General features: G+C 37.7%; 1 protein-coding gene across 1 annotated transcript in view; it reads left to right on the forward strand.

The window, feature by feature from the left end:
* CTNNA3 (catenin alpha 3) overlaps window positions 1–27,593 on the forward strand; it is a 1,620,647-nt gene that overhangs the window by 879,802 nt on the left and 713,252 nt on the right. Inside the window, exon 9 of the mRNA XM_082854158.1 lies at window positions 10,535–10,687. Coding sequence (XP_082710284.1) covers window positions 10,535–10,687 — 153 coding nt within the window. The remainder of the gene's footprint in view (window positions 1–10,534; window positions 10,688–27,593) is intronic.

Genomic DNA, 27,593 nt, shown 5'->3' on the forward strand with positions numbered 1-27,593 from the left:
TAGGCATTGCATTGAATCTGTAGATTGCTTTGGGTAGCATAGTCATTTTCACAATATTTATTCTTCCAATCCAAGAGCATGGTATAGCTCTCCATCTGTGTGTATCATCTTTCATTTCTTTCATCAGTGTCTTATAGTTTTCTGCATACAGGTCTTTTGTCTCCATAGGTAGGTTTATTCCTAGGTATTTTATTCTTTTTGTTGCAAAGGTAAATGGGAGTGTTTACTTAATTTCCCTTTCTGATTTTTCATCATTAGTGTATAGGAATGCAAGATTTCTGTGCATTAGTTTTGTATCCTGTTACTTTACCAAATTCATTGATTAGCTCTAGTAGTTTTCTGGTAGCATCTTTAGGATTCTCTGTGTATAGTATCATGTCATCTGCAAACAGTGACAGCTTTACTTCTTCTTTTCCAATTTGGGTTCCTTTCGTTTTCTTCTCTGATTGCTGTGACTAAAACTTCCAAAACTATGTTGAATGATAGTGGTGACAGTGGACAACCTTGTCTTGTTCCTGATCTTAATGGAAATGGTTTCAGTTTTTCACCATTGAGAACGAAGTTGGCTGTGGGTTTGTCATATATGGATTTTATTATGTTGAGGTATGTTCTCTCTATGCCTATTTTCTGGAGGGTTTTTATCATAAATGGGTGTTGAATTCAGTCAAAAGCTTTTCTGCATCTATTGAGATGATCATATGGTTTTTCTCCTTCAGTTTGTTAATATGGTTTATCACATTTAGTGATTTGTGTAAAGAATCCTTGCATTTCTGGGATAAACCCCACTTGATCATGGTGTATGATCCTTTTGATGTGCTGTTGGATTCTGTTTGCTAGTATTTTGTTGAGGATTTATGCATCTATGTTCATCAGTGATATTGGCCTGTAGTTTTCTTTGTGACATCTTTGTCTGGTTTTGGTATCAGGGTGATGGTGGCCTCATAGAATGAGTTTGGGAGTGTTCCTCCCTCTGCTATATTTTGGAAGAGTTTGAGAAGGATAGGTGTTAGCTCTTCTCTAAATGATTGTTTTTTTTTTTTTTTCCGGTACACGGGCCTCTCACTGTTGTGGCCTCTCCCGTTGCGGAGCACAGGCTCTGGACGTGCAGGCTTAGAGGCCATGGCTCACGGGCCTAGCTGCTCTGCGGCCTGTGGGATCTTCCCAGACCAGGGCAGGAACCCGTGTCCCCTGCATCGGCAGGTGGACTCTCAACCACTGTGCCACCAGGGAAGCCCTTCTCTAAATGTTTGATAGGATTTGCCTGTGAAGCCATCTGTTCTTGGGCTTTTGTTTCTTGGAAGATTTTTAATCACAGTTTCAATTTCAGTGCTTGTGATTGGTCTGTTCATATTTTCTATTTCTTCCTGGTTCAGTCTCGGCAGGTTGTGCATTTCTAAGAATTTGTCCATTTCTTCCAGGTTGTCCATTTTATTGGCATAGAGTTGCTTGTAGTACTCTCTCATGATCTTTTGTATTTCTGCAGTGTCAGTTGTTACTTCTCCTTTTTCATTTCTAATTCTATTGATTTGAATCTTCTCCCTTTTTTTCTTGATGAGTCTGGCTAATGGTTTATCAATTTTGTTTATCATCTCAAAGAACCAGCTTTTAGTTTTATTGATCTTTGCTATCATTTCCTTCATTTCTTTTTCATTTATTTCTGATCTGATTTTTATGATTTCTTTCCTTCAGCTAACTTTGAGGTTTCTTTGGTCTTCTTTCTCTAATTGCTTTAAGTGCAAGGTTAGGTTGTTTGTTCGAGATGTTTCCTGTTTCTTAAGGTAGGATTGTATTGCTATAAACTTCCCTCTTAGAACTGCTTTTGCTGCATGCCTTAGATTTTGGGTTGTCGTGTCTCCATTGTCATTTGTTTCTAGGTATTTTTTAATTTCCTCTTTGATTTCTTCAGTGATCACTTAGTTATTAAGTAGTGTATGTTTAGCCTCCATGTGTTTGTATTTTTTACAGATCTTTTCCTGTAATTGATATCTAGTCTCATAGCGTTGTGGTCGGAAAAGATACTTGATACAATTTCAGTTTTCTTAAATTTACCAAGGCTTGATTTGTGACCCAAGATATGATCTATCCTGGAGAATGTTCCATGAGCACTTGAGAAAAATGTGTATTCTGTTGTTTTTGGATGGAATGTCCTATAAAAGTTAAGTCCATCTTGTTTAATGTATCATTTAAAGCTTGTGTTTCCTTATTTATTTTCATTTTGGATGATCTGTCCATGGGTGAAAGTGGGGTGTTAAAGTCCCCTACTATGAATGTGTTACTGTCAATTTTCCCTTTTATGGCTGTTAGTATTTGCCTTATGTATTGAGGTGCTCCTATGTTGGGTTCATAAGTATTTACAATTGTTATATCTTCTTCTTGGATCGATCCCTTGATCATTATGTAGTGTCCTTCTTTGTCTCTTCAAATATTCTTTATTTTAAAGTCTATTTAGTCTGATATGAGAATTGCTACTCCAGCTTTCTTTTGGTTTCCATTTGCATGAAATACCTTTTTCCATCCCATTACTTTCAGTCTGTATGTGTCTCTAGGTCTGAAGTGGGTCTCTTGTAGACAGCAAATATATAGGTCTTGTTTTTGTATCCATTCAGTTAATCTGAGTCTTTTGGTGGGAGCATTTAGTCCATTTACATTTAAGGTAATTATCGATATGTATGTTCCTATTCCCATTTTTGTAGTTGTTTTGCGTTCGTTATTGTAGGTCTTTTCCTTCTCGTGTGTTTCTTGCCTAGGGAAGTTCCTTTAGCAGTTGTTGTAAAGATGGTTTGGTGGTGCTGAACTCTCTCAGCTTTTGCTTGTCTGTAAAGGTTTTAATTTCTCCATCAAATCTGAATGAGATCCTTGCTGGGTAGAGTAATCTTAGTTGCAGGTTTTTCTCCTTCATCACTTTAAATATGTACTGCCACTCCCTTCTGGCTTGCCGAGTTTCTGCTGAAAGATCAGCTGTTAACCATATGGGGATTCCCTTGTGTGTTATTTGTTGTTCTTCCCTTGCTGCTTTTAATATGCTTTCTTTGTATTTAATTTTTGACAGTTTGATTAATATGTGTCTTGGCGTATTTCTCCTTGGATTTATCTTGTATGGGACTCTCTGTGCTTCCTGGACTTGATTAACTATTTCCTTTCCCATATTAGGGAAGTTTTCAACTATAATCTCTTCAAATATTTTCTCAGTCCCTTTCTTTTCCTCTTCTTCTTCTGGAACCCCTATAATTCGAATGTTGGTGCGTTTAATGTTGTCCTAGAGGTCTCTGAGACTGTCCTCAGTTCTTTTCATTTTTTTTCTTTATTCTGCTCTGCAGTAGTTGTTTCCTCTATTTTATCTTCCAGGTCACTTATCCGTTCTTCTGCCTCAGTTATTCTGCTATTGATCCCATCTAGAGTATTTTTCATTTCATTTATTGTGTTGTTCATCATTGTTTGTTTCATCTTTAGTTCTTCTAGGTCCTTGTTAAATGTTTCTTGTATTTATTCTATTTCCAAGATTTTGGATCATCTTTACTATCATTATTCTGAATTCTTTTTCAGGTAGACTGCCTATTTCCTCTTCATTTGTTAGGTCTGGTGGGTTTTTATCTTGCTCCTTCATCTGCTGTGTGTTTTTCTGTCTTCTCATTTTGCTTATCTTACTGTGTTTGGGGTCTCCTTTTTGTAGGCTGCAGGTTCGTAGTTCCCGTTGTCTTTGGTGTCTGTCCCCAGTGGCTAAGGTTGGTTCAGTGGTTTGTGTAGGCTTCCTGGTGGAGGGGACTAGTGCCTGTGTTGTGGTGGATGAGGCTGGATCTTGTCTTTCTGGTGGGCAGGTCCACGTCTGGTGGTGTGTTTTGGGGTGTCTGTGGACTTATTATGATTTTAGGCAGCCTCTTTGCTAATGGGTGGGGTTGTGTTCCTGTCTTGCTAGTTGTTTGGCATAGGATGTCCAGCACTGTAGCTTGCTGGTCGTTGAGTGAAGCTGGGTGCTGGTGTTGAGATGGAGATCTCTGGGAGATTTTCGCCGTTTGATATTATGTGGAGCTGGGAGGTCTCTTGTGGACCAGTGTCCTGAAGTTGGCTCTCCCACCTCAGATGCACAGCCCTGTCTCCTGGCTGGAGCACCAACAGCCTTTCATCCACACGGCTCAGAATAAAAGGGAGAAAAAGTAGAAAGAAAGAATTAGTAGAAGTAGAAAGAAAGAAAGAAATAAAGAAAGGAGGGAGGGAGGAAGGAAGGAAGCAGGGAAGAAAAAAAGAAAAAGAAGATAAAGTAAAATAAAATAAAGTAAGATAAAATATAATAAAGTTATTAAAATAAAAAAAATAAGAAAATTCTTTAAAAAATAAATGGATAGGAGAAATGGTGGAAGCAAAGCTATACAGACAAAATCTCACACAGAAGCATACACATACACACTCACAAAAAGAGGAAAAGGGGAAAAAATACAAATCTTGCTCTCAAAGTCCACCTCCTCGATTTGGGATGATTCGTTGTCTATTCATGTATTCCACAGATGCAGGTACATCAAGTTGATTGTGGAGCTTTAATCCGCTGCTTCTGAGGCTGCTGGGAGAGATTTCCCTTTCTCTTCTTTGTTCTCACAGCTCCCAGGGCCTCAGCTTTGGATTTGGCCCCGCCTCTGCGTGTAGGTCCTGGAGAGCGTGTGTCCTTCGCTCAGACAGGACGGGGTTAAAGGAGCCGCTGATTCGGGGGCTCTGGCTCACTCAGGCCGGGTTGGGGGGGGGGAGGGAGGGGCACGTAGTGCAGGGCGAGCCTGCGTCGGCAGAGGCCGGCGTGACGTTGCACCAGCCTGAGGTGCGCCGTGCGTTCTCTGGGGTAAATTGCCCCTGGATCCCGGGACCCTGGCAGTGGCGGGCTGCACAGGGTCCCTGGAAGCGGGGTGTGGACAGTGACCTGTGCTCGCACACACGCTTCTTGGTGGCAGCAGCAGCAGCCTTAGTGTCTCATGCCCGTCTCTGTGGTCCGTGCTTTTAGCCGCGGCTCGCGCCTGTCTCTGGAGATCCTTTAAGCAGCGCTGTTAATCCCCTCTTCTCGCGCACCACGAAACAAAGAGGGAAGAAAAAGTCTCTTGCCTCTTCGGCAGGTCCAGACTTTTCCCTGGACTCCCTCCCGGCTAGCCTGTGGCGCACTAACCCCCTGCAGCCTGTGTTCACGCCGCCAGCCCCAGTTCTCTTGGCGCTCAGACAGAAGCCCGAGCCTCAGCTCGCAGCCCCACCCACCCTGGCGGGTGAGCAGACAAGCCTCTCGGGCCGGTGAGTGCTGGTCGGCCCCGATCCTCTGTGCGGGAATCTCTCCCCGCTTTTCCCTCTGCACCCCTGTTGCTGTGCTCTCCTCCGCGGCTCCGAAGCTTTCCCCCTCCGCCACCCGCAGTCTCCGCCCGCGAGGGGGCTTCCTAGTGTGTGGAAACTTTTCCTTCTTCACAGCTCCATCCCGCTGGTGCCCGTCCGGTCCCTATACTTTTGTCCCTGTTTATTCTTTTTTGTTTTGCCCTACCCACGTACGTGGGGGGTTTCTTGCCTTTTGGGAGGTCTGAGGTCTTCTGCCAGCGTTCAGTAGGTGTTCTGTAGGAGTTGTTCCACGTGTGCATGTATTTCTGGTGTATCTGTGGTGAGGAAGGTGATCTTCGCGTCTTACTCTTCCACCATCTTCCCGGAAGCTCCCGTCCCTATTCTTTTGTCTCTGTTTTTTCTTTTGCCCTACCCAGGTAGGTGGGGAGTTTCTTGCCTTTTGGGAAGTCTGAGGTCTTCTGCCAGCGTTCAGTAGGTGTTCTGTAGGAGTTGTTCCACATGTAGATGGAGGAAGGTGATCTCCACGTCTTACTCCTCTGCCATCTTGAAGGTCTCCTCTCAGTCCTCATAATTCTTAACGTTCCTTCTCCTTTCACTTTCTTCCTCAGTTCTTCCTGCTTCACACCAGCACACTAACCTGTTCTCTGGCTAGAGTCTACTTGCTATTCACCAGATTTCCCACCACTTCCATACTCACCTCCGGATACACATGCATCTTTGTATATATGGCTTGTTCAATGTGGTGCCTTTCCTAAGCCCTTACTCTCCCTACCCAACCCCCAAGTGACTGAGGAAGTTCAAGACTAACATAAATGCTATTTCTCCCATGAAACTTTTGCCATTTTTATCAGCTGGAATTATTCTTTTTCTTCCTAGAGCACTTACAGCATTGGTAGTTGTATTATAGCAGTAATCATATACTGCTTGTCTTCAGCAGTAATCATATACTGCTTGTCTTTTTCTTCTCTAGTGGATTTTTCTTCACACTGGATTTTAAATCCTTAAAATGATAGTTATGACAACATTTCTCATTTAGCAAATGCTTTCTACCCACTGTAGTCCTTACATTATTGATTTTTATCCCTGGAGCAAGAAATAATGCCATAGTATGACTATCTGAACCTCTCAGGTGAGTCAATTTACTGAACATTACCCAGCTGACTGGTAGAGCCCAGGTTTCAGCACAGGTCCATCCATCTAAACCCAGCCCAAATTTGTAACCACTATGCCAGGGGCCAGGAATAATGATCTATTCACCTTCAGAACTTCTAGTGTGTAATACACTGATTTTACTATTATAATTTTTTTCTTCCTTATTATTTATTTTACATGTTTTTAGAATTTCAATTTTCTTGTTCCCTAAATCTCTTTTCTCATTTATTTGAGAACTGCACGCATATTAAAATTCTTAATAAGGAAGATTTTAAACCTTCTTTACTTCATTAGAAAATTAAGATATTTGATTACACTAAAGGCAGGTTAAATTTTTTATATATATTGAGAAATAATTGTCTGTTTCATAAAGGCCATAATAAAGACTTAAGGTATGTCAAATAAAATAGGATTCTGGTGAAAACAAAAAAAGAAACACAACAATTTGATTGATTCTTTAGCTGCTGAGTTGCTGAATTGCTGTACTCATCTCTTTTCCATGTTGGTAGTATTGGTGCCACACTCAGAAAAATGTGTTTAGGTTCTTGTACCTCCTTCTCCTCATTCTTGTCATCAAATAATATTAAGTATCCATAAGATACACATCTCATTAAATTGACACAGTAGGTATATGCTGAATTATTAGGTGATTTAGTTCCTATTAGTTAATTGAGTTTTGAAAGTCATATTTTGCTCTGTGACTTAAAATTAAAATGGCATTAATAATACACAAATATAAGTTTTATACTTCCCTGAGGGTGATTCTTTTCTAAAACAGTTTCTCTTCTTTCTATTCCTCTTTCACACACAGTTTCATTTTTTCTATTCCTTTATTTGGTGGGGGTTAGAGGGTGGGCAGGTCTTACAGTTTGCACATACAGCCGTCACTTTTGGAATTCCACTGTAGAGAAATATTTTATGTGAGATCCCAAACCACTTTCATCAGTGGTAATGTACAATTGAAATGAAAAAAATTCCATATGAATATGTCAGAACATATAAAGGAAATTACTTAGCATGGCATTCGGGGTCTTCCATATTTTGTCCCTATGTTCATTTGTGGTCTGATCTCATAATATTTCCTCTTTCATGGTCAGCCATAATACAGGAGATAGCAGAATTAAACCCAGTGGTGTGCAAAGCAGAAGTGGCAGAGTGTGATCACCAATGGGGTAGTTTACATAAGACATCAGAGTCTATTACTTGCTACGCGAACAAACAGCACTAACACCGGATAAATGTGTCTATATTGGATTCTCCTGAAAGCAGATCCTGAGACTGGGGCCTTTATTCAGGTTATTTATTTGAGAGGCACTTCCAAGAAGCAAGTGTAAAAGGATATCAAGCGTAAGAGAACAGGCAGGGAAGGAGGAAAGGATACGTGATTGAGGGCATCACTATAGGCAACAGTTGCTTAAGGACCTCTGAGAAGTGACAGAATGCCTCCCAGAATTGTCTGACCAATAGATGGAAGGTGGGAATTTTATCCAGTAGCTCCCGTACCCATTGGTTGAGGGTTGCTCCCAGTAGTATTGACTCTCTAGAACTTTGAGGCTCTTTGTGCTTGAGCTGAGAATCTCATAGAGACTTGGAGCAGGCCCTGAGAGAGAATAACAAAAAGAAGCATGGAATGCACTCGAGGTGGGATGTCTTTGGAGGACGTGGAACTGCCCACCCCCCAGCAACACTTGAAATCAGAGACTGGTCCAGTGGATGAGATGTAAAGTACCAAAGGCCTCTAATGTAGCCTATAATCATAGCTATGAACGTAATGGTAAATGATCAGGAATCAGTAAGAGAGAGAATCTTGTGAGAAAACTGTGGGCTGTTTGCATTAATCGTGCTGTTTGTTTGCATGGGTTGAAGATGCTTTCAAAGGGAAGGCTATTTCCGTGCCTGCTGATGGTTTGCTATCTCTTAAGCGTATCACTCATGTCTAACACAAGTCACCAATTTCTGGCCATTTCCTTCTGTCATCTTTTAATCTTTTTGTCTGAATTTTGTTCTTTTACCTGAAATACCTTTCACTATTTCCATTGTGCCTAATGAGACTCTATTTCAATCTTTTCTCTACCGCCACATTCCAGTCACACTAGATACTTGTGATTCTGGAGGATTATAAGGGATCATGTGTTTCCAACCTGACATTTATCACAATACCTAGCTCTTGGTAGAAATGTAAGGAAATGGTGTTCAGAAATGCTTGTTGAATTGAATGAAATCAAATACACAGAAAAGAAGATTCAACACATCCATAATGTGGGTGTTATAATTGTGTTTGGTAGGATAAGTTCATTTGAAGAGCATTGATACAGAGGTTTATTTGAAAGTTTTCCTTTCAGGTGTTGGGTCATTTCCTCTCTTTGTTTCTTGGCCATCATCTCAGCCTCTTTTTAGGTCGTACTCTCCATGTGCACGACTACCATAAGTGGTAATATTTTTTAAGATTTTATTCTTGGACATCTCACTGTGCATCTTCCTCTATATGATTCTCTTCACCTCCTTGGCTTGAATTACCTCCCATATGTATGCTGGCTTTCAGCCACATATCTCTAGTGTAAATCTCCTCTTAGCCTCCCTTCTATATGTCCTGGTTACAAATGAAGGAAGAAAAGGATAAAGGGGAGGGATGGTCATCGGCAACAGCTCCCCTTCTGAGAGATTTCTTCTACTTTTCTCTCATGTACGTGGAACTAACACAACTTGCATTTCCCAGCGCAACTCCTAACTTATGATCTCTTGCCTGACTTCCCTGGTCCACTCTTTATGGACATCAAACAGTTCATTCACTCAAGGTCTACCCTTTGCCTTGTAAACACTTAGCACTCTACACCCTGTCCAAGTAAATGCTCAGTAAATGTTAATGAGTTGCCATTAGTGATTTGCTGTTCTGCATGCTAAGCAGAATCTTTCCTTGGGGATCTTCCTACTGCCTTTGTGAAATTGTTGATAGCCATAAAAATTTCACAGTTCTTCTGAGAAAGCTCCATTGTCTTAGACAAAGGTATTTTTCTCCCCCAAATCTATAATTATTATGGATTTATTATCCTACAATGGTTATAGGAAGAGAGACAGTGCTTTTTTTTCATGTAGTTACATCATTTAACCCCTTGAAAATATATTAATTCTAATGTAATCCAAAACTAGAGTAAGTGTCTGCTGGTTTTAAAAAATATTCTAAAATATAATTTTCAAAGAGGGTAAGTTACAAATTCCCTGTCTGATAGCTAGTCATATCTTTATTACAGAGATTATTAAATTGAGGGAGTTGACCAAAAACTTTGGAGCTATTCATAATCACTGACATTGTTAATGAAACATTTCAAGATATTGTGATCTTTAAGGACTCAATATTATATAAATACAATGCATTAATTTTCCAACTCAGTTTTAAATTTCATAAAATATCTGCTGAGTAGAGTAATTGCCTGATTGTCATTTATAAGCTTACACATAATCTAATTTAAAAGAACTAATTGTAGTAGAATGTTATACTTGTTTAATAACTTAAGGTGTGAGGGCAAGAACAGTTAATGCAAATGGAGAAAATTGGACATCAAATTCATTTTTTATTCTCCTTGCTCTATTAATCTGTTACCCACTGGCATAATCAGTGATCTAACTTGGTTTAATTACCATGAAGTCTACAATTCAGCTAATCAAAATTTATCATGAGTTCTTCCAACAAAGTAGAAAACATTTTATAATTTTGTAATTATGAAAATACATGATGTACAATGTTGTTTGTACACATGCATAAACATTACAATAGTGCAATTTGTTTGAGGGAAAAATACAGTACTATCACTTACAATCTGACCTCTGGGCTAAGTACAATTTAAGAAAAAGATAGTCATTTTTGAGAGCAAGAGAGCTATTGGTCGATGATTTTTTTTCTTGGATGTTTAGCTTGCTTTAGCGTTGCAAGTGACATTCATACAGTCTTAAATATTATGATTTTAGAGACTGTGCAAAAATACATATAAAAGAAATTTTGTAATTACTGAGATTGTAAAAATAGGAAATAACAAGAACTATTTCTTGGGGAAAAAAAAAAAAAAAAACTGATTTTTTTATTTCTCCTCAGCTCCGTAAGGCTATTATAGATCATGTGTCAGACTCCTTTTTGGATACGACAGTCCCACTTTTGGTTCTCATTGAAGCTGCCAAGAATGGCCGGGAAAAGGAAATAAAAGAATATGCTGCGATATTTCGTGAACACACCAGCAGGCTTGTAGAGGTGAGTGTGCTAGACTGTAACTACTCTAAATCCAGGAGAATAGGGCTCTCGTTCTGCACTTATAGCTGAATTGGATTCAAATAAAAACTTTTGTCCACTTACAGCAAATGAAGCACAGTTGGGCCAAAGTACTATGAAGGTATGTATGTCAGATTGTATAAACTATCCCCCATTGGCTTGGAAAAGGAGCAAGTTATTTAGAAAGAATTATGAAAATATGATCGATATATTTTCTTAATGTGTATTTTTTTCAGAGCTACACACACACATACACAAACCTGGTTAAACACGGGTTTTATCTTTACAAATACTTTCTTCCTATTCTAACTTAAAAGTATTAGATGCTTTCTCTCATGCCACTTTATTGTTTCTCTCCCATCTTTTCATGGTTGTTACTTCTTCAGCCTTTCAAATCATATTCAACTATGAAACATGACTATAGGACATGAATGTAGGGTATACAGGGATAGAGAAACACAGAATAATTAAGTAGGGATAGTGGATTTGTCCATGTCCCAGTAGAGGCAAGAGGAGATGATAAAACTGTAATTTCCTCCTGCTTGGAAACTGGAAACATGGAAATGCCCCATGATTTGGGGGGCAGGGGGGGCATATTGCTGAAGGAGCTATGAAGTGCTGGGTGATTCCTAGAAGACAGGTAGTGGAATTTACTGTCTTATGGACATCAATAATACAACCACAGTATAAGAGAAAGCCTGAATGGAAGAATTCCTAACCTCAGTAAAGTGATAGTACTCGCAAGTCCAGGAAACACTGGAAGGAAGGGGAAAATGTGGTTGACCAGATCCTTGTACTAGACCGATACACTGCTGGTACCCATCAGTGTGACTCTATCAGTTGTTTATGGCTTGTCTCCGTACTCATTGTCAGTGCTATGTGCTATGCTGCTTATTAAATGTTTTGACTGCCACACCTTCCTATATAGGCCATGAATTCTGTGATGAAATATGTGTTTGGGGGCCCAAATTGCTTGTAAAACTTGTGTTAGAAATAGTCCCCACTTGAATTAGAAACGTTGTATAGTAAACGTTCTATACGACGTTTACTAAGGTTGAGGACTTTTCCAACATCTTTAATGTGGATCAACTGGGAAGGAAGTTTCCGATGTAGCTAGCACTTCCACTGAGTCCCAGTCTTCACGTCTAGAAAATAAGAGTGGATAGATAGATGATTACTAAGAATTTCAGCCCTAAAACTGCCCCACCTACGACTTTGAAATCTTTGAACTTGCCAAGAACTCTGTGAGACAGGGCAGCTGATGTAATTCCCATTGGCCTTACGTGGAAATAAAAATACAAAACCTAAAACAAGCTAATGAGGGTTGAAGCTGATTTCCAGGTTTACCGTGTTTAACTAATTCATTCAACTATTTATTACTTATCTGGTTTTATTTATTCCTTCTTGTACTCATTCCTCAAATATTTACTAACTATTCCCAAAGGAAAATGTTAAAAATTAAAAGAGAGCAGAACAGAGGAGCAGGTCATTAAAGGCACCTAACTAAGTGTGGCTCCTAAATATCATCAATCTTTTGTCTAGAAATGTGTTTTCTAAGCGGAAGGAGCACCAAATTACGAAAATAACTTTTTTGGTGAAATATTCTGAAAGTGAAAGTTGGTTTGTGCTAATAACGTTGGATCCTTATTCCTATTTTTCAGTTTAGTTTCTAATGAAACATAAATCTCATGAGGTGGTCAATAAAGGACTCCTTGATCCCACGATTCTGGGGAAAAAGTTCTATTTCTCCTCTTGGAGATTTTACGTATCTGAAAAATCCAGATATAAAGAATTCTCTTTAAGTCAGAATTTCCCCAAATCAATTTATCTAAAGTTCTCTTTCTTTCATGATGCTTATTAGTAAGGCACTGCCTTCCAGAAACACTTGAGAATACTACCTTATTTTATTAGCAAATGACAGTTTATTGCTATGTAGGTAGAGCTCTAAGAATCTTTTTTAAATGTTTAAGGATTTTGAAAATTCTGTAGTTCATGTGAATATGAAACAATAACAGATTTTGGAATTTTGAGCTACTAGGGGACTGAGAATGGGTCTTATTTAACTCTTGGTTCCCTTAACACATTATGATGAGGTTATGCTGGCTTTGGAGTCTTCCAGTTCTCACTCTGATATTACTTAGAAACTTGTCTTCAGTTCCAGTAAGCTTTTACTAGTTAACAAACCATCCCCAAACTTAGTGCTTAGAATAATCATTTATTATTCTTACTGATCTGCAGGTTGACTGAGCAGAGCTGGGCAGTTCTCATGTAGGGTCTCTTTCATGCTGGTTGTCAAATACTGGCTGGGGATGGAACCCTTCAAAGGTTTGATTTGGCTAGACAAGCAAGATGGTACATTCACATTACTGAAAGTGCATGCTAGCTGTCAGCTGGGAGCTTAGCTGTGGTTGTCAACTGGAGCACCAGCCAATAAATACATGGCCTTTCCATGTGGCTTCCGCTTCTCAGAGCGTAGTTTCTGAGTTCTGAGATGAAAAGTCCCAAGAGCAAGCCAGAAACAGGAAGTAGAGCTGACATTCTCTTAAGGCCTGGGCCCAGCAATTGACAGAGTACAGCTTCCGCTGTACTTTATTGGTCAAAGCAACCACAGAACCTGCCCAAACACAAGGAGAGAAGAGGCAGCAGGAGACTCCACGTCTCACTGGAAGGAGCACAGAGTATTTGTGGCCACCTTTACACGTCTCTTCTTTGGGCTTCATTTGCTTTAGCTGTAAAGTGAAGGTTAAACAAGATAATGTCTAAGGTCACTACCAGTTTCTAAACTTGTAAGATCTGAGAGATACTTGTTACAGTTGAGAGACTCCTAGCTCTTTAAGAGATATAGACATATTAAGTATACTGCTCAAACACTAGGTTGTTTATATATATCAAGAAGGAAAAAAAAAGGGCTGCATTTATGTCCCAGGAAAATTCTTTTTTGAAAGGAGCTGTCTAACCAAAGCAAGAGAGAAAATCATCATTAATTTACTACAAACATTGAGATAGAAGTGTTTGGGGCAGAGTTTGAGGAAATAAGAGAACTAAAATATATCAGTTTCAGAGGACATTGTGAGTTCACTTTGTATGGATTGGTTACCAGTCTTCCATGTCCCTTTTCCTTACCACCCCCCTACACAGACAAGCACATATACCCATCTTATTCCCAAGCTGGGTTATTTGACATAGCAGCGCAGATTCGATACTAAATGACTTCAAGAAAAAGCTATTTTCAATGTGTTTGGGTTTTGATGCCTCAACTATGTTTGTCAGAGAAATATAAAATCTAAAAGTGAACTTGTTGAAGTAAGACATAAGTGGGAAAAAAATAGTCTATTTTTAAAGAATTCCTATCAGATCTTTGAAGAAAAAGTCCATGCTGTTAAAGGAATGCTTTAATAATGGTTAACTTGTAACTTTTACGAAAGGAATAATAAGAAGTTGAACTGAACACAAAGCAAAATCACAAAGCCTTAAGAAATTCTGTGAGTAATAATTAGAAAACAAAAAGGATTTGGAGTATTGGTGAAAGAAATGAGAATGAGGAAAAAAGTGGCCAATAAATTGGGCCTGAACATTCCCATTCTCTAGTGAAGTCATGTCTATTTTATTACCATGTAGTAAGTTTAGCATAAAGTGATCATGGGTGAAATGATGGTTATAAAACCCTGGGCAGTACCAATAACTGGAGAACTTAGATCCTTGTAGCTAATTTTATTTTACTTATGTTGAATTAAGTAACTGTTATGCAAAGCTTTTCCTACTTTGAACATCCAAATTAGTCTGTGTTTTTGGATCCACCAAGGCACAATAAGAATGAGACGCAGGAGTCGAGGTTGGCCTTTTAAAAATTAAGCTCACATAGTGATTAGCAATTAATGACTAATGTGCTTATGGAATGGTGCTCCCCAGTACTTTGATGTTGCACTGATGGTGTCTTAGGGCACCATTAACTCTACTGGTTTCCACCAATAATACCTATTAAACAAGAAGTTTAAAATATTAATTTTATCTTAAAAAGAAAAATATTCAGTAATTCTAGAGGGTAAGGATTTTATTTTTTATCGCTTTAAGCTTCCTCTCATAGCAAAGTCTATAAGCTAGTTCTCAACAGATCTGTCTTAAATGAAGAAACACATTCATAACACTCGCTCAGTTTTCTTCCTCTCTAAAAAGTTGACTCTGAGGATTCCAGTAACTGGACTTGACATATATGCGTGATCCCAATTATTTGAGTACCTCCCTACTCTGTTGTACAAAGATACTTTAAAATAATACTACACAATGATATTAGCAAATGGCTTTGCCATTAGTTATCAAAAGCAGACAGACACTATAAACCCTGCTCCAGATCTCCTTCAGAAGGAGTTTGTGACAATTTGATAACATCTTTAAAGAACTTTGCCCACTTCAGAGATAAAGTTTGTAGCTTTAATGTGGTAATGTAACTATTATTCAGAAGAATGCCATTATATATTCAATAAAGACATTGTTTTTATAATGGCTATTAAATATTTCTCTAAAACTAATTTTTAAAAAACCCACTATTATTTCTGAATCATATTACAGTTTGTTCTCAGCAAGTCAATTCATGTTGACTAGCAACTACAGTTGCTACCAATTAAATGATAAAATCTCCTGTTTGTTCCATGGATTTTATCATATTAATTATCATTAAGCCTGCCAGTGTTAATGATCAAGACCTGGAAATTTCCTGTGAATTAGTGAAGTTTCTCTATGTGAAAAGCCAGCTTTGTCAGTGCTTTGACTTATTCATCAAAAATTCATCTGTCTTGATGTACCTTATTTTAGTAAGTTTCATGGGAGCCTTTCATCAAAAAGGAAAAAGTGGGTGGACATTTAATTATAATACTTCCCTCCAACCTACAAAGCTGATTGTTCCCACTCACAAAATGGCAAGCCAGATTTAGCAAAGCCCCAGTGCCAAGAGAGAAGACGTTAGAGGGGGACTCTTGCTGTTTGCAAGAAGTGCTCATTGCTATCAGCTGTACTAATACCGTTGCGTTTTGACAGAATGCTGTTCAAATGTCACGCATTGCTTTAATTGATCATCTGTTATCAAATAAGGATATGTTTGGTTATAAATAAATCAAGCTTTTAGAGACCCAGCCCATTCTTCCTTCTTTCTCGTCCTCGACAAGAAAAAAAAATGGGGGAAGAAAAAAAAGAACAAACCCATATTTACGCTTGTACACAAACCAACAACTGTTCTACACAAACCAACAACTGTTCTCAGTGAGCATCTTGGCAGCTCTCCTCTTTTGCTGGGGAAAGGATATTATAGCTAAGTCAGAAATGGTTTTGCTTATATAGAATAGAGCACACAGGTGTGACTGCCCACTCCCTGGATTAGAAACTGCTCAGCATTTTAATCTTCTTTTAGTTAAAAGACATGATGAACATGATTCTTCAAAGCCTAGCGTGAAAGCACAGGGAGTGACCTTTCCATGTTTTAGAGGTTTCTTTATAAATTTTCTATTCATGGTCTTTGGAATACAGGGAAAGTTCAGTGGTACAATTATAGACAAGTCAGAGACTTTCCATAGTCAAGTGTAGTTTATTTTTGAATGGAATATCAGTGTTTTGGAATTAAGAGAAAGAAAACTATATGGGATTAGAGTAGTTTGGAAATTCAGCATGAAGTAAGCAATATTTACATTAAACCTTAAAAACTAGGCAGGACTTGGATATGAAAAACTAGAACTCAAGTGGAGATAACAGCATGAATAAAGAATAAAATGAAATCTAGATTTAAACTGGCTGGAGCATGAAGTGGGATAGCAGTACTTGATGAAGAGCCTTGAATATTTGAATGCTAGGGTGAAGAAGTTAGATTTCATCTTATAGAACTGGATCCAGTAATGGATTTGGAAAGCAGCAGTTGCTTCTCAGCAGGGGAGGATCTCAAGGGAAGTCATATTGTGTGGTGGCTATTTTGCATCAGAACATAAAAATTTCTAACCCCCCAAAATTGATTCGAATCTCGTGAACATAAGCTGGCATTTAAAAATGACTGGATTTAAAACCTATTTATTATCCTACAATAAATGGAGAAAAGAAAACTAGTTTTAATAATGAAATTGGAGCAGAAAACAAGTGTCCCAGGACTTAATGGCACTAGATTGATGTTATACAATAGAAATAGAAGGCAGGCCACATATATAATGTTAAATTTTCTAGTAGCCATACTAAAAAGAGTAAAAATAAACAGGTGAACTAATTTTAATATGTTTTATTTAATCCAGTATACTCCAAATATTATCATTTTGACATGTAATCAATATAAAAACTATTGATGAGATGTCTTACATTTTTTGGTACTAAGTCTTAGAAATCTGGTATAGATTTTATACTTACAGCCTATTTTAATCTAGACTAGCCACATTTTAAGGGCATAATAGCCATAAGTGGCTCATGGCTCTGTTTTAGATAGTGCAGTTCTAGACAGCTGATTGGCAAGATGAGGACAAGAGTGTATTCATTCATTCATACAGTCATTCATTTAACAAACATGTCTTCAGTGCCTGTCATGTGCCATGTACTGTGCTGGACTCTGGGACTCTAGAGCCTTTGTTTTTGTTTCTCTGGCCTGATATACAGTAAGCACAACATTCAATAAATCATTGTTGAATGAATTAGTATAAGAAATGAAGTAGAATGTCCGTTAATCCTATAGGAGATCTTAAAAATGGTAACACTGTGACTTACTGAGTAAAGTGTGAAATATGGAGACTTTCTTGATGTTCTCGGGAAAGTGACTTAGTGTCTCTTGTATCTGTCCTGTAAAAGGCATACTCCATTGTAAAGTGAAGATAACAGTAAGATTAGGTTGACACATTAAAATACCAAGTGCCACGTGATGTGGACATCATTGTTCGGTGAATATTACTCTTCTTCCCTTTCCTCTCTTTAACATGTGTTCTTTTTTTTTTTTTTTTTCATTCTGGAAAGAGGTTACTTGAATCTCCGATACCCCTGATAAGCAATGAAAATTTCCTCTTAAAAAATTCATTTTAGAGCCTCCCTGGTGGCGCAGTGGTTGAGAGTCCGCCTGCCGATGCAGGGGACACGGGTTCGTGCCCTGGTCCGGGAAGATCCCACATGCCGCGGAGCGGCTGGGCCCGTGAGCCATGGCCGCTGAGCCTGCGCGTCCGGAGCCTGTGCTTCGTAATGGGAGAGGCCGTAACAGTGAGAGGCCCGTGTACCGAAAAGAAAAAAAAAAAAAATATTATTTTATAAGGTGATGTCAAATATACTGTAGTTGTTGGACCTTTGTATGCAACTTCCAAATACAGATAAAAGTGTTTTTCAGGAACATTAACAGGCAATAAAACGGCACGTGCAAAAAAATCTCCTGCTGAAATTGTGTACCCAACATTTTGATATGTAATTAATTAACGTGTAAAACTTCTCTGAAACTGAAAACTTCCCCATATTACGCTTCATGATGGTATTTGGCCAAAAGTTAACAAGCAAACATGCTGACAGTTACTGATGAATAATCCCAGGCCTAGAAGCCAAACTTTTTTTGAAATCACCAGTCTGATTATGCAAGTTGGAGCTAATCTATTTCTTTTAATCAATTCACTATTTCACTCAATTCAAAACAAAAATAGCGAGTCCCTGCAATGTGATCTATAGAGCTCATTTATTCAGAGCCCTACTGTTGAGAACTGGTTTCATTTTTGTCTTTTGTGTCTTAAAACATATGAGTTCTACTCCCCTGCTTAGGTGACTTTAGCAAATTACTCAGCCTCTATGGAATTCAATTTAATGATCTGTAAATGGAAAGTAAAGGATTAAATAATCTTCTCTCTTCCTGACATTCAAAATTCTAGAAACTAAAGAGAAGAGTTCTTTTATTTGTTTTATATGTGTAGATAACTTGGGTGAAGGAGGCTGGTTAAATAAAAGTATCGGAAGAGTGGTTATTTTATGGATTTCATAGCATAAAAGTAACTTTTTTTAGTAACAAGAGAAAAACAAGGGAAGAAAATATAGGAAAATAAATAAAAGATTTAGTAATCTGTACCAGCATCATACAAAGAGCTTTATACTCATTACCTCATATCATCAATGCTCACAATGTGATTGAGAAAAATATTTTTATTACCATTTTGCTGATAAGGAAACCCTGGCTGAGAGAAATGAAGCAACTAGCCTAATGTCACACATCTAATAAATGACAGAGGAGGGAATCAACTTGTTTCTATCAGTGGCAGAAAGTAAAGGAATAGAGGAAGCCCAATAAATCTAAAAATGGAAAGTGAGCCCAAGCTTTACTTGTTTCATTCCATGATGGAGAGAGGAAAGACCTTTCTGAATGCTTTTAGACAAGAGACCTGCTATTAAGTGGATCAAGCTGCAAAAGTTCCAAGAGGGGGTTTCATTTTATTCTAAGAATCTCTGATCTTATTCTACCGTCCTTAGCTAGAGAAGCAGAAAGTCAGAAGCACACATTTATGCCCTTGAAATCCTTCTGCATTCGGTCATTCTTCGTAACTCTTGGGTAACTGCATAGCTAATGCTTAGTGGTTAGTCCAGGATGTACGACCTAAGTGAGATCAGGTTTCATCTTCTGATGAAATAGTACAAGGAGTCCATTTTTAAGGTGATTGTTTGAAACTTGAAATATATTTTGCCTTATAATCAGTGTTATTTATACTATTTAGCTCCCTTAGTTAGTCCACAAAGCCCTATTAAATTAAAAATCGCAGAGCATTTTATTAGAAGTGTTCTTCCTAACCTAAAATGCATTTAGGGGTTCCCCTTCACTCATCCCCTTTATAACCTTGTGTGCAGAGCATCCCTAAGGTAGGGGAAGAAAATTAAAATGTTTACAGCAGGGAACAGACAAGTAATGAATGTAAACGCTCCGTAGATGGGCCTCTGATGAAATGGAGAACATAAACTGAGTTTAAAGGATTGACCTCAACTTATCTTTTTTTTTTTTTTACGGTACATGGGCCTCTCACTGTTGTGGCCTCTCCTGTTGCGGAGCACAGGCTCCAGACGCGCAGGTTCAGCGGCCATGGCTCACGGGCCCAGCCGCTCCGCGGCATGTGGGATCTTCCCGGACCGGGGCACGAACCCGTGTCCCCTGCATGGGCAGGCAGACTCTCAACCACTGCGCCACCAGGGAAGCCCCCTCAAATTATCTTTGGTCAATTATTGTTGTGTATGAAAGCAGGCCCTGTGTTCTCAGGCATTACAATTTCTTAAAAGAACTCATAAATATAGATTTTAATGTAAAAATCTTTTGATTTCTAGGTGTAGACAACTAAATCAGTTTAAAACAAAATAAAAACAAAACCACAATTTCATCATTTGTACCAATACATAATGCCAAGGACCACTAGTTTTTTCAGTCTCTGCTCTGAGGTCAAGTTATGAAAGACAAGCTTCCCCAAGATGAATTTTTGAAGGAGCTGTAGATAAGATCTGGAGGATGTCCTGATAGTAAGAGTCAGGTATTGAAGCTAGCTATGGAAGGGAGGTTGGTTTGGGTAAGTGGGCTCCTTCCAATTTTCTTTCCTGTAGTGGTTAACTTTGAAATAGGAGGTGAATTGCAAAGGGTTAAGAACCCAGAGAAGATCAGCTATTTCCTCTTATCTCCTCTGCTGCTTGGAAGCAATTCTAGGGTAGGAATGGGGAGAGAGAAAGGGGGATCTTGCCAAAGGATATTTCATATATATGTTAGACCCAGTTAAAGCTATAGCTGTGTATGTTCAGAAAATTCCTTTCGTGAGAAATCAATTACACTTGGAACTTTCTGCACAATGGAAGTGTTACATTTGATACTTTTAAAAGAAATGCTCTCATTAGTGGCAAAGTCAAATTTATTCTGCATTCGTTTGATCACTTTGTCTAAAGTATAAGGAGCATGAAAAGAGACTTGGGTTTTCTAAATCATTCTTTGACATTTTTGTGAAATTATTCATGGTGTGCCAAAATAAAAGCAGAACATCCTTAGAGGGTTTGACTTTTGTGCTTTGAGTCAGTCTGGTAAATGACTGCTACAAATTCCCTTTGTCCTCCCCATATCTTTCTTTCACTTTAACTCTCCCTCTCACTCTTTCCCTCCAACCGTTGGTATAGTCAAATTATTAATCTGAGTGTCAAAGGAGAACATTTAGTTGCTTTAATTTGCCTTTGCTAGCAACATGATGTCTAAAGAGTTTGCATTATATTTGCAAAAAGCCACCTATTCCTCAAATAAATATTTTTCAAGACAGGAGCTGTACTGGTGCTGGGAATTCAATCACAGACAGAGAAAAGATAGACTCTGCCCTATTGGAGCTTACCATCTAAGAGAAAGTAAAGAAAAGTAAATTGCAGTTGTGTTTGGATGTGATAAATGATGTTAGGGATGAACTACTGGGTCCTGTTGGGGACATTTGTGGTTATCGGCTTGGTTTAGGATAAAAATATTACAATTTTGACGAATTGGCTTAAAGCTGTAAATTTAAAAGGGCTGTTGGTTTAAAAGTCGAATTAGGCAAAGGAGAAAGGGAAAGAGGACTATTTTAGAGACAGAAGGACTGGTGCATTTAATGTGCCAGAAATGAAGAGTACAGATTTCTCATATGGTACAGACAGTTATATGATACATGCATGTTTAACTTTATAATAAACTGTCAATTTTTTTTTCCCCAAAATGGCTAGACTACGTTGCATTCCTCCAGCTATGTATATGTGCTCCAGTTGCTCCATATCCTTGCCAGTACTTGGTACTGTCAAAGTTTTTGTTTTTGTTTTTACCATTCTAATGTATGTAGTATTATTTTATTATGCTTTGAATTTGCCTTTCCCTAATTACTAATGATGTTGAATATCTTTTTCATGACAAAATTATCAAGATATAATTCATATACCATACAGTTCACCTATTTAAAGTATACATTTCAGTGATTTTTAGAATGTTCACAGAGTTTTGCAGCCATCACACTTATTTTTAAAGCATTTTATCTCACCTAAACTAGGCAATCACTAATTTACTTCCTGTCTCTATACATTTGCCTATTCTGGATGTTACATGTAAATGGAATCATATGTCATGTGGTCTTTTGTGACTGGCTACTTTCACTTAGCATAATGTTTTCAAGGTTAATCATGTGTAGCATGTATCAGTACTTCATTCTTTTTATGGCCAATTCTATGTATGGGTATATCATGTTTTAGTTATCCATTCATAAGTTGATGAGCGTCTGGGCTGTTTCCATTTTTTGGCTATTATTAATAATTCTGATGAACATTTTTATACAGGTTTTTGTGTGAGTGTATGTTTTTATTTCTCTTGGGTATATACCTAACAGTGGAATTCCTGGGTCATATGAACCCTATATTAAATATTTGAGAAAATGCGGGACCCTTTCGGATGGTACCAAGCTGTACCATTTTACATTCCCACCAGCAGTGTGTGAGCATTTCAGTTCTCCTCTTCCTTGTCAACACTTGTTATTGTTTGCCTTTGATTATATTCATTCTAGTGTATACATCTCATTGTGGCTTTGATTTGCATTTCCCTGATGGCTAACTATGTTGTACATAATTTCATGTGCTTTTTGCCTACTTGTATATCTTTTCTAGATAAATATTAGTTTAGGTCTTTTTTTAATTTTTTAAAATTTTTATTTACTTCATTTTTGGCTGCATTGGGTCTTCCTTGCTGTGTGCGGGCTTTCTCTAGTTGTGGCGAGCAGTGGCTACTCTTTGTTGCAGTGCGTGGGCTTCTCATTGCGGTGGCTTCTCTTGTTGCGGATCATGGGCTGTAGGTGCACAGGCTTCAGTAGTTGTGGCTCGCGGGCTCTAGAGCACAGGCTCAGTACTTGTGACGCGTGGGCTTAGTTGTTCCGCAGCATGTGGGATCTTCCTGGACCAGGCCTCGAACCTGTGTCCCCTGCATTGGCAGGCAGATACTTAACCACTGTGCCACCAGGGAAGTCCTAGTTTAAATCTTTGATTCATTTTACAAGTTGGATTGTTTGTCTTTTTATTATCAAGATATAATAGTTCTTTATATATTTTAGAGGCAAGTTCTCTTTCAGATATGTGATTTGCAAATTTTCCTCCCGTTTTGTGTGTTGTCTTTTCATTTCTTGATGGTATTCTTTGAAGCACAAAAGTTTTAAATATCAATGAAGTGCTATTTACCTCTTTTTTCTTTTGTTCCTTGTGCTTTTGGTTTCATATCTAAGAAACCATTGAATAATCAAGAGTTATGGAGATTTGCTCTTATGTTTTCTTCTAAGAGTTTTATACTTTTAGCTCTTACATTTTTTTTTTTTTTTTTTTGCGCTATGCGGGCCTCTCACTGCTGCGGCCTCTCCTGTCGGGGAGCACAGGCTCCGGACGCGCAGGCCCAGCGGCCATGGCCCATGGGCTCAGCCACTCCGCATCACATGGGATCCTCCCGGACCGGGGCATGAACCCATGTCCCCTGCATTGGCAGGCGGATTCTCAACCACTGCGCCACCAGGGAAGCCCTAGCTCTTACATTTAGATCTTTGATCAGGTTTGAGTTAGCTTTTGTTTATGGTGTTACATATTCAAGAAGAATCTAGTTTTATTATTTTTCATGCGATATCCATTAGTCCCAGCACCATTTGTTGAAAAGGCTACTATTTTCCAATTGAATCCTGTAAATCAGTAGACTGTAAGTTTGAGTGTTTATTTCTTGACTCAGTTCTATTCCATTGATCTATATGTCTATTATTATGTCAGTACCACTTGTCTTGATTACTATAGCTTTGTTATAAGTTTTAAAGTCAGAAAATGTGAGTCCAACTTTGTTCTTCTTTTTCAAGATAGTTTTGGCTATAATGAGTCCCTTGAATTTCCATATGAATTTTAGGATAAGTATGTCATTTCTGAGAAAAAAAATCTGGAATTTTGTTAGGGATTGTGTTGAATCTATAGATCAGTTTGGGGAATATTTCCATTTTAACAATGTTAAGCTTCTGATTCACATATGAAATGTCTTTCCATTTATTTAGAACTGCTTTAATTTATTTCAACATTTTGTGGTTTTCAGCATATAAGTTTGCACTTCTTTTCTTATTTAATTCCTGACATTTTATTCTTCCTGATGCTATTGTAAATGTTATTGTTTCTTGTTTTCATTTATAGGTTATTTTTTGCAGTATATGGAAATGCAATTTTTTGTATATTGATCTTGTATCCTGCAACTTGCTGACTTTATTAGTTTTAATAGTTTGCATATGTTTGTGTATACTGCTTAATATTTTCTATATATAAGATCATGTCATCTGAGAATATAATTATATGTCTTCATTTCAAATATGGATGGCTTTAATTTCATTTTCAAGCGGAATTCCCCGAGCATTTTTTTATGCTTTTTTGCATTTGTATATCTTCTTTAGGGAAGTGCCTGTTCAAACATTTTACCTATTTTTTAATTGAGTTGTTTATTTACTTATTTTTGTATTGTTTAAAAGTGTTTTATATATTTTGAATACAAGTCCTTCGTTTATGTAAGTCATAAATGTTTTCTGTTATATCTGTGGCTTGTCTTGTTAATATCTTCATAGTATCTAGGGCAGAAATTTAAAATTTGAAAAGTCAAAATTATCGATATTAGTAAATATGGATCACGCTTTTATGTTTTATATAAGAAACTTTTGCTTAACCCAGAGTTACAAAGATTTTCTCATATGTTTTCTTCTAGAAGTTTTATACTGTTTAGTTTTTGGTTTGTTTTTTTTTGCAGTACGCGGGCCTCTCACTGTTGTGGCCTCTCCTATCGTGGAGCACAGGCTCCAGATGCACAGGCTCAGCAGCCATGGCTCACGGGCCCAGCCGCTCTATGGAATATGGGATCTTCCTGGACCGGGGCACGAACCTGTGTCCCCTGCATTGGCAGGCGGACTCTCAACCACTGCGCCACCAGGGAAGCCCTACTGTTTAGTTTTTACGCTTGAGTTTTTATTCCATTTTGAGTTAATTTTTCTATATGGTGCAAGGTAGGGGTAAAGGTTTGTTTATGTGTGTATGTATTTATTGCATACGGTTGTCCAGTTGTTTCAGCATCATTTCTCCATTGAATCATGTTTGTACTTTTGTTAAATATCAGTTAACCTATATTGTGGGTATACCTCTGATTTATCCGTTCTATTCCATTGCTCTATGTGTCTACCTTTCACCAATACCACAATGTCTTTAAAACTGTAGCGTTGGGCTTCCTTGGTGGTGCAGTGGTTGAGAGTCCGCCTGCCGATGCAGGGGACACGGGTTTGTGCCCTGGTCCGGGAAGATCCCACATGCCGCGGAGCGGCTAGGCCCGTGAACCATGGCCGCTGAGGCTGCGTGTCCGGAGCCTGCACTCCACAATGGGAGAGGCCACAACAGTGAGAGGCCTGCATACCGTAAAAAAACAAGCAAACAAAAAACTGTAGCCTTATAGTAAGCCTTGAAATCAGGTGTTGTGAGTCCTCTAATACTGTTCTTTTTAAAAATTGTTTCAGCTACTTTAATTCCTTTGTCTTTCTGTGTAAAATTTGGTACAATTCCTTCAATACCTACAAAACTGTAGCTGGGATTAAGATTGCAATTGCATGAATCTATAGACCAGTATACAAGGAATTGACATCTTGATAATATTCAGTCCTCCAATTCTTGAACATGATATATCTCTCTAATTGTTTACACTATCTTTGAGTTTTTTCATCAGTATTTTGTAGTTTCCAGCATCCAAACATTTTTAGTTACTAAATATTTAAATAATAAAGCAAATTTAACTTATTTCTTACATTAAACAAATCCATTTTAAGATTTTCTACTTACTCTGTTAATTTATGGGGCGGGGGGGGGTTGGTGTGTATTTTGTGTGAATGCCAGGAAACTTGCCTCTTAATTAGCTGGCCTTACTTGGAAACTAATGTAAATAAAAAGTTTGGTGCTGCTTTTAATACTAAAACTTGTAAGAATCCTAGAAGGCACTGAAGACTAATGTAGTGGGAAAGAACACAGAATCAGACAAACAAATCCTGACTTCAATATCATGTGAACTTGAGCAGCTTATTTAGCCTCTCTGGGCTTCAAATCTCTCCTTAGGAAGATGGATATAATAGCATACTTATTCATAAAGATTTTGCGAGAATTAAATGAAGTAGCGCAAGTAAAGCCTTTATGATAATGTCTGACAATGCAGTAACGTTGCAATAAACATTAGCCTAAAACTCAGGGAAGAAAGGTGCAAATAAAACTGTTTTTGTTCACAGATGACAAAATTGTCTATGTAGAAAATCTGAAATAATGGACAAAAATCTGCTGGAACTAATAAGTGATTATAGGAAGGTTGATTATAGCAAAATTAACATACAGAATTTAATCACTTTTCTATAGCCAGCAATGACCAAGTAGAATTTGAAATTAAAAACACATTATCATTACATAGGAGCACCTAAATATATAAAGCAAATATTAACAGACCTGAAGGGAGAAATAGACAGCAGTACAATAATAGGAGGGGACTTCCCCTTTCACCACACTTTAAACAGTGGATAGATCATCTAGACAGAAAATCAATAAGGAAACATTAGACTTAAACTATGCATTAGGCAAGACGTATCTAACAGATACATGCAGAAAATTCCATCTAATAGCAGCAGAATTCACATTCTTCTCCAGCATGCATGGAACATCCTCCAGGATAGATCATATATTAGGCACAAAACAAGTCTCAGTAAATTTAAGAAGACTGAAATTATATCAGGCATCTTTTCTGACCACAAGAGTTTGAAACTAGAAATCAATTATAGGGAGAAAACTGGAAAATTTACAAAACTTTATAGAAATTGAACAAAAAGAATAAACAGCATTCTTCTGAACAACCAATGAGTCAGAGAAGAAATCAAAAGATAAACACATATCTTAAGACAAATGAAAACAGAAATACAATATACCAAAATTTATGGGATGCAGAAAAAGCAGTCCTAAAAGGGAAGTATAAAGCAATAAAGTATAAAGTAAGAGACAAGAAGGATCTCAAATAAACAACCTAACTTTACATCTCAGGTAAGTAGAAAAAGAATAACAAACTAAGTCCAAAGTTAGCAGAAGGAAGGAAATAACCAAAGGTCACAGTAGAAATAAATGAAAGCGAGACCATGAAAGGAATAGAAAAGATCAAAGAAACTAAGAGCTGTTTCTTTAAAAGATAAACAAAATAGACAAATCCTTAGCTAGACTCACCAAGAAAAAAGTGTGGACTCAAATACATAAAATTGTAAATGAAAGAAGAGACATTACAACTGATACCACACAAATACAAAGAAGTGTAAGAGACTACTATGAACAATTATATGCCAAAAATTGGACAACCTAGAAGAATAGATATTTTCTAGAAAGATACAACCTACCAAGACCAAATCATGAAGAAATAAGGTGATTGAATCAGTATCAAAAACCTCCCAAAAAGAAACATTCAGTACCAGATAGCTTCACTGGTGAATTCTACCAAATATTTAAAGAATTAATACTATTCCTTCTTACATCTTCCAAAAAATAAAGGAAAAGAGCATCCATTTTATGAGGCCAACATTACCCTGATACCAAAGCCAGACAAAGACACTATTAGGAAAAAAAAAAAAAAAAAAAAAATTACAGGCTAATATCCCTGATGAATTTTTGAGAACAAAAATTCTCAAGAAAATATTAACAAACCTAACTCAACAGTACAGTAATAGGATTGTACACTATGATTAAGTGGGATTTATTTAAGGATTGCAAGGATGGTTCAGCATCTACAAATCAATCAGTGTGATACACCACATTAATGAAATGAGGGATAAAAATCATGATCATGTCAGTAGATGCAAAAAAAGCATTTGACAAAATTCAACATTACTTA

This window comes from Leucopleurus acutus (assembly GCF_964270905.1).
Source record: "Leucopleurus acutus genome assembly, chromosome: 14".
In the NCBI taxonomy this organism is placed as follows: Eukaryota; Metazoa; Chordata; class Mammalia; order Artiodactyla; family Delphinidae; genus Leucopleurus; species Leucopleurus acutus.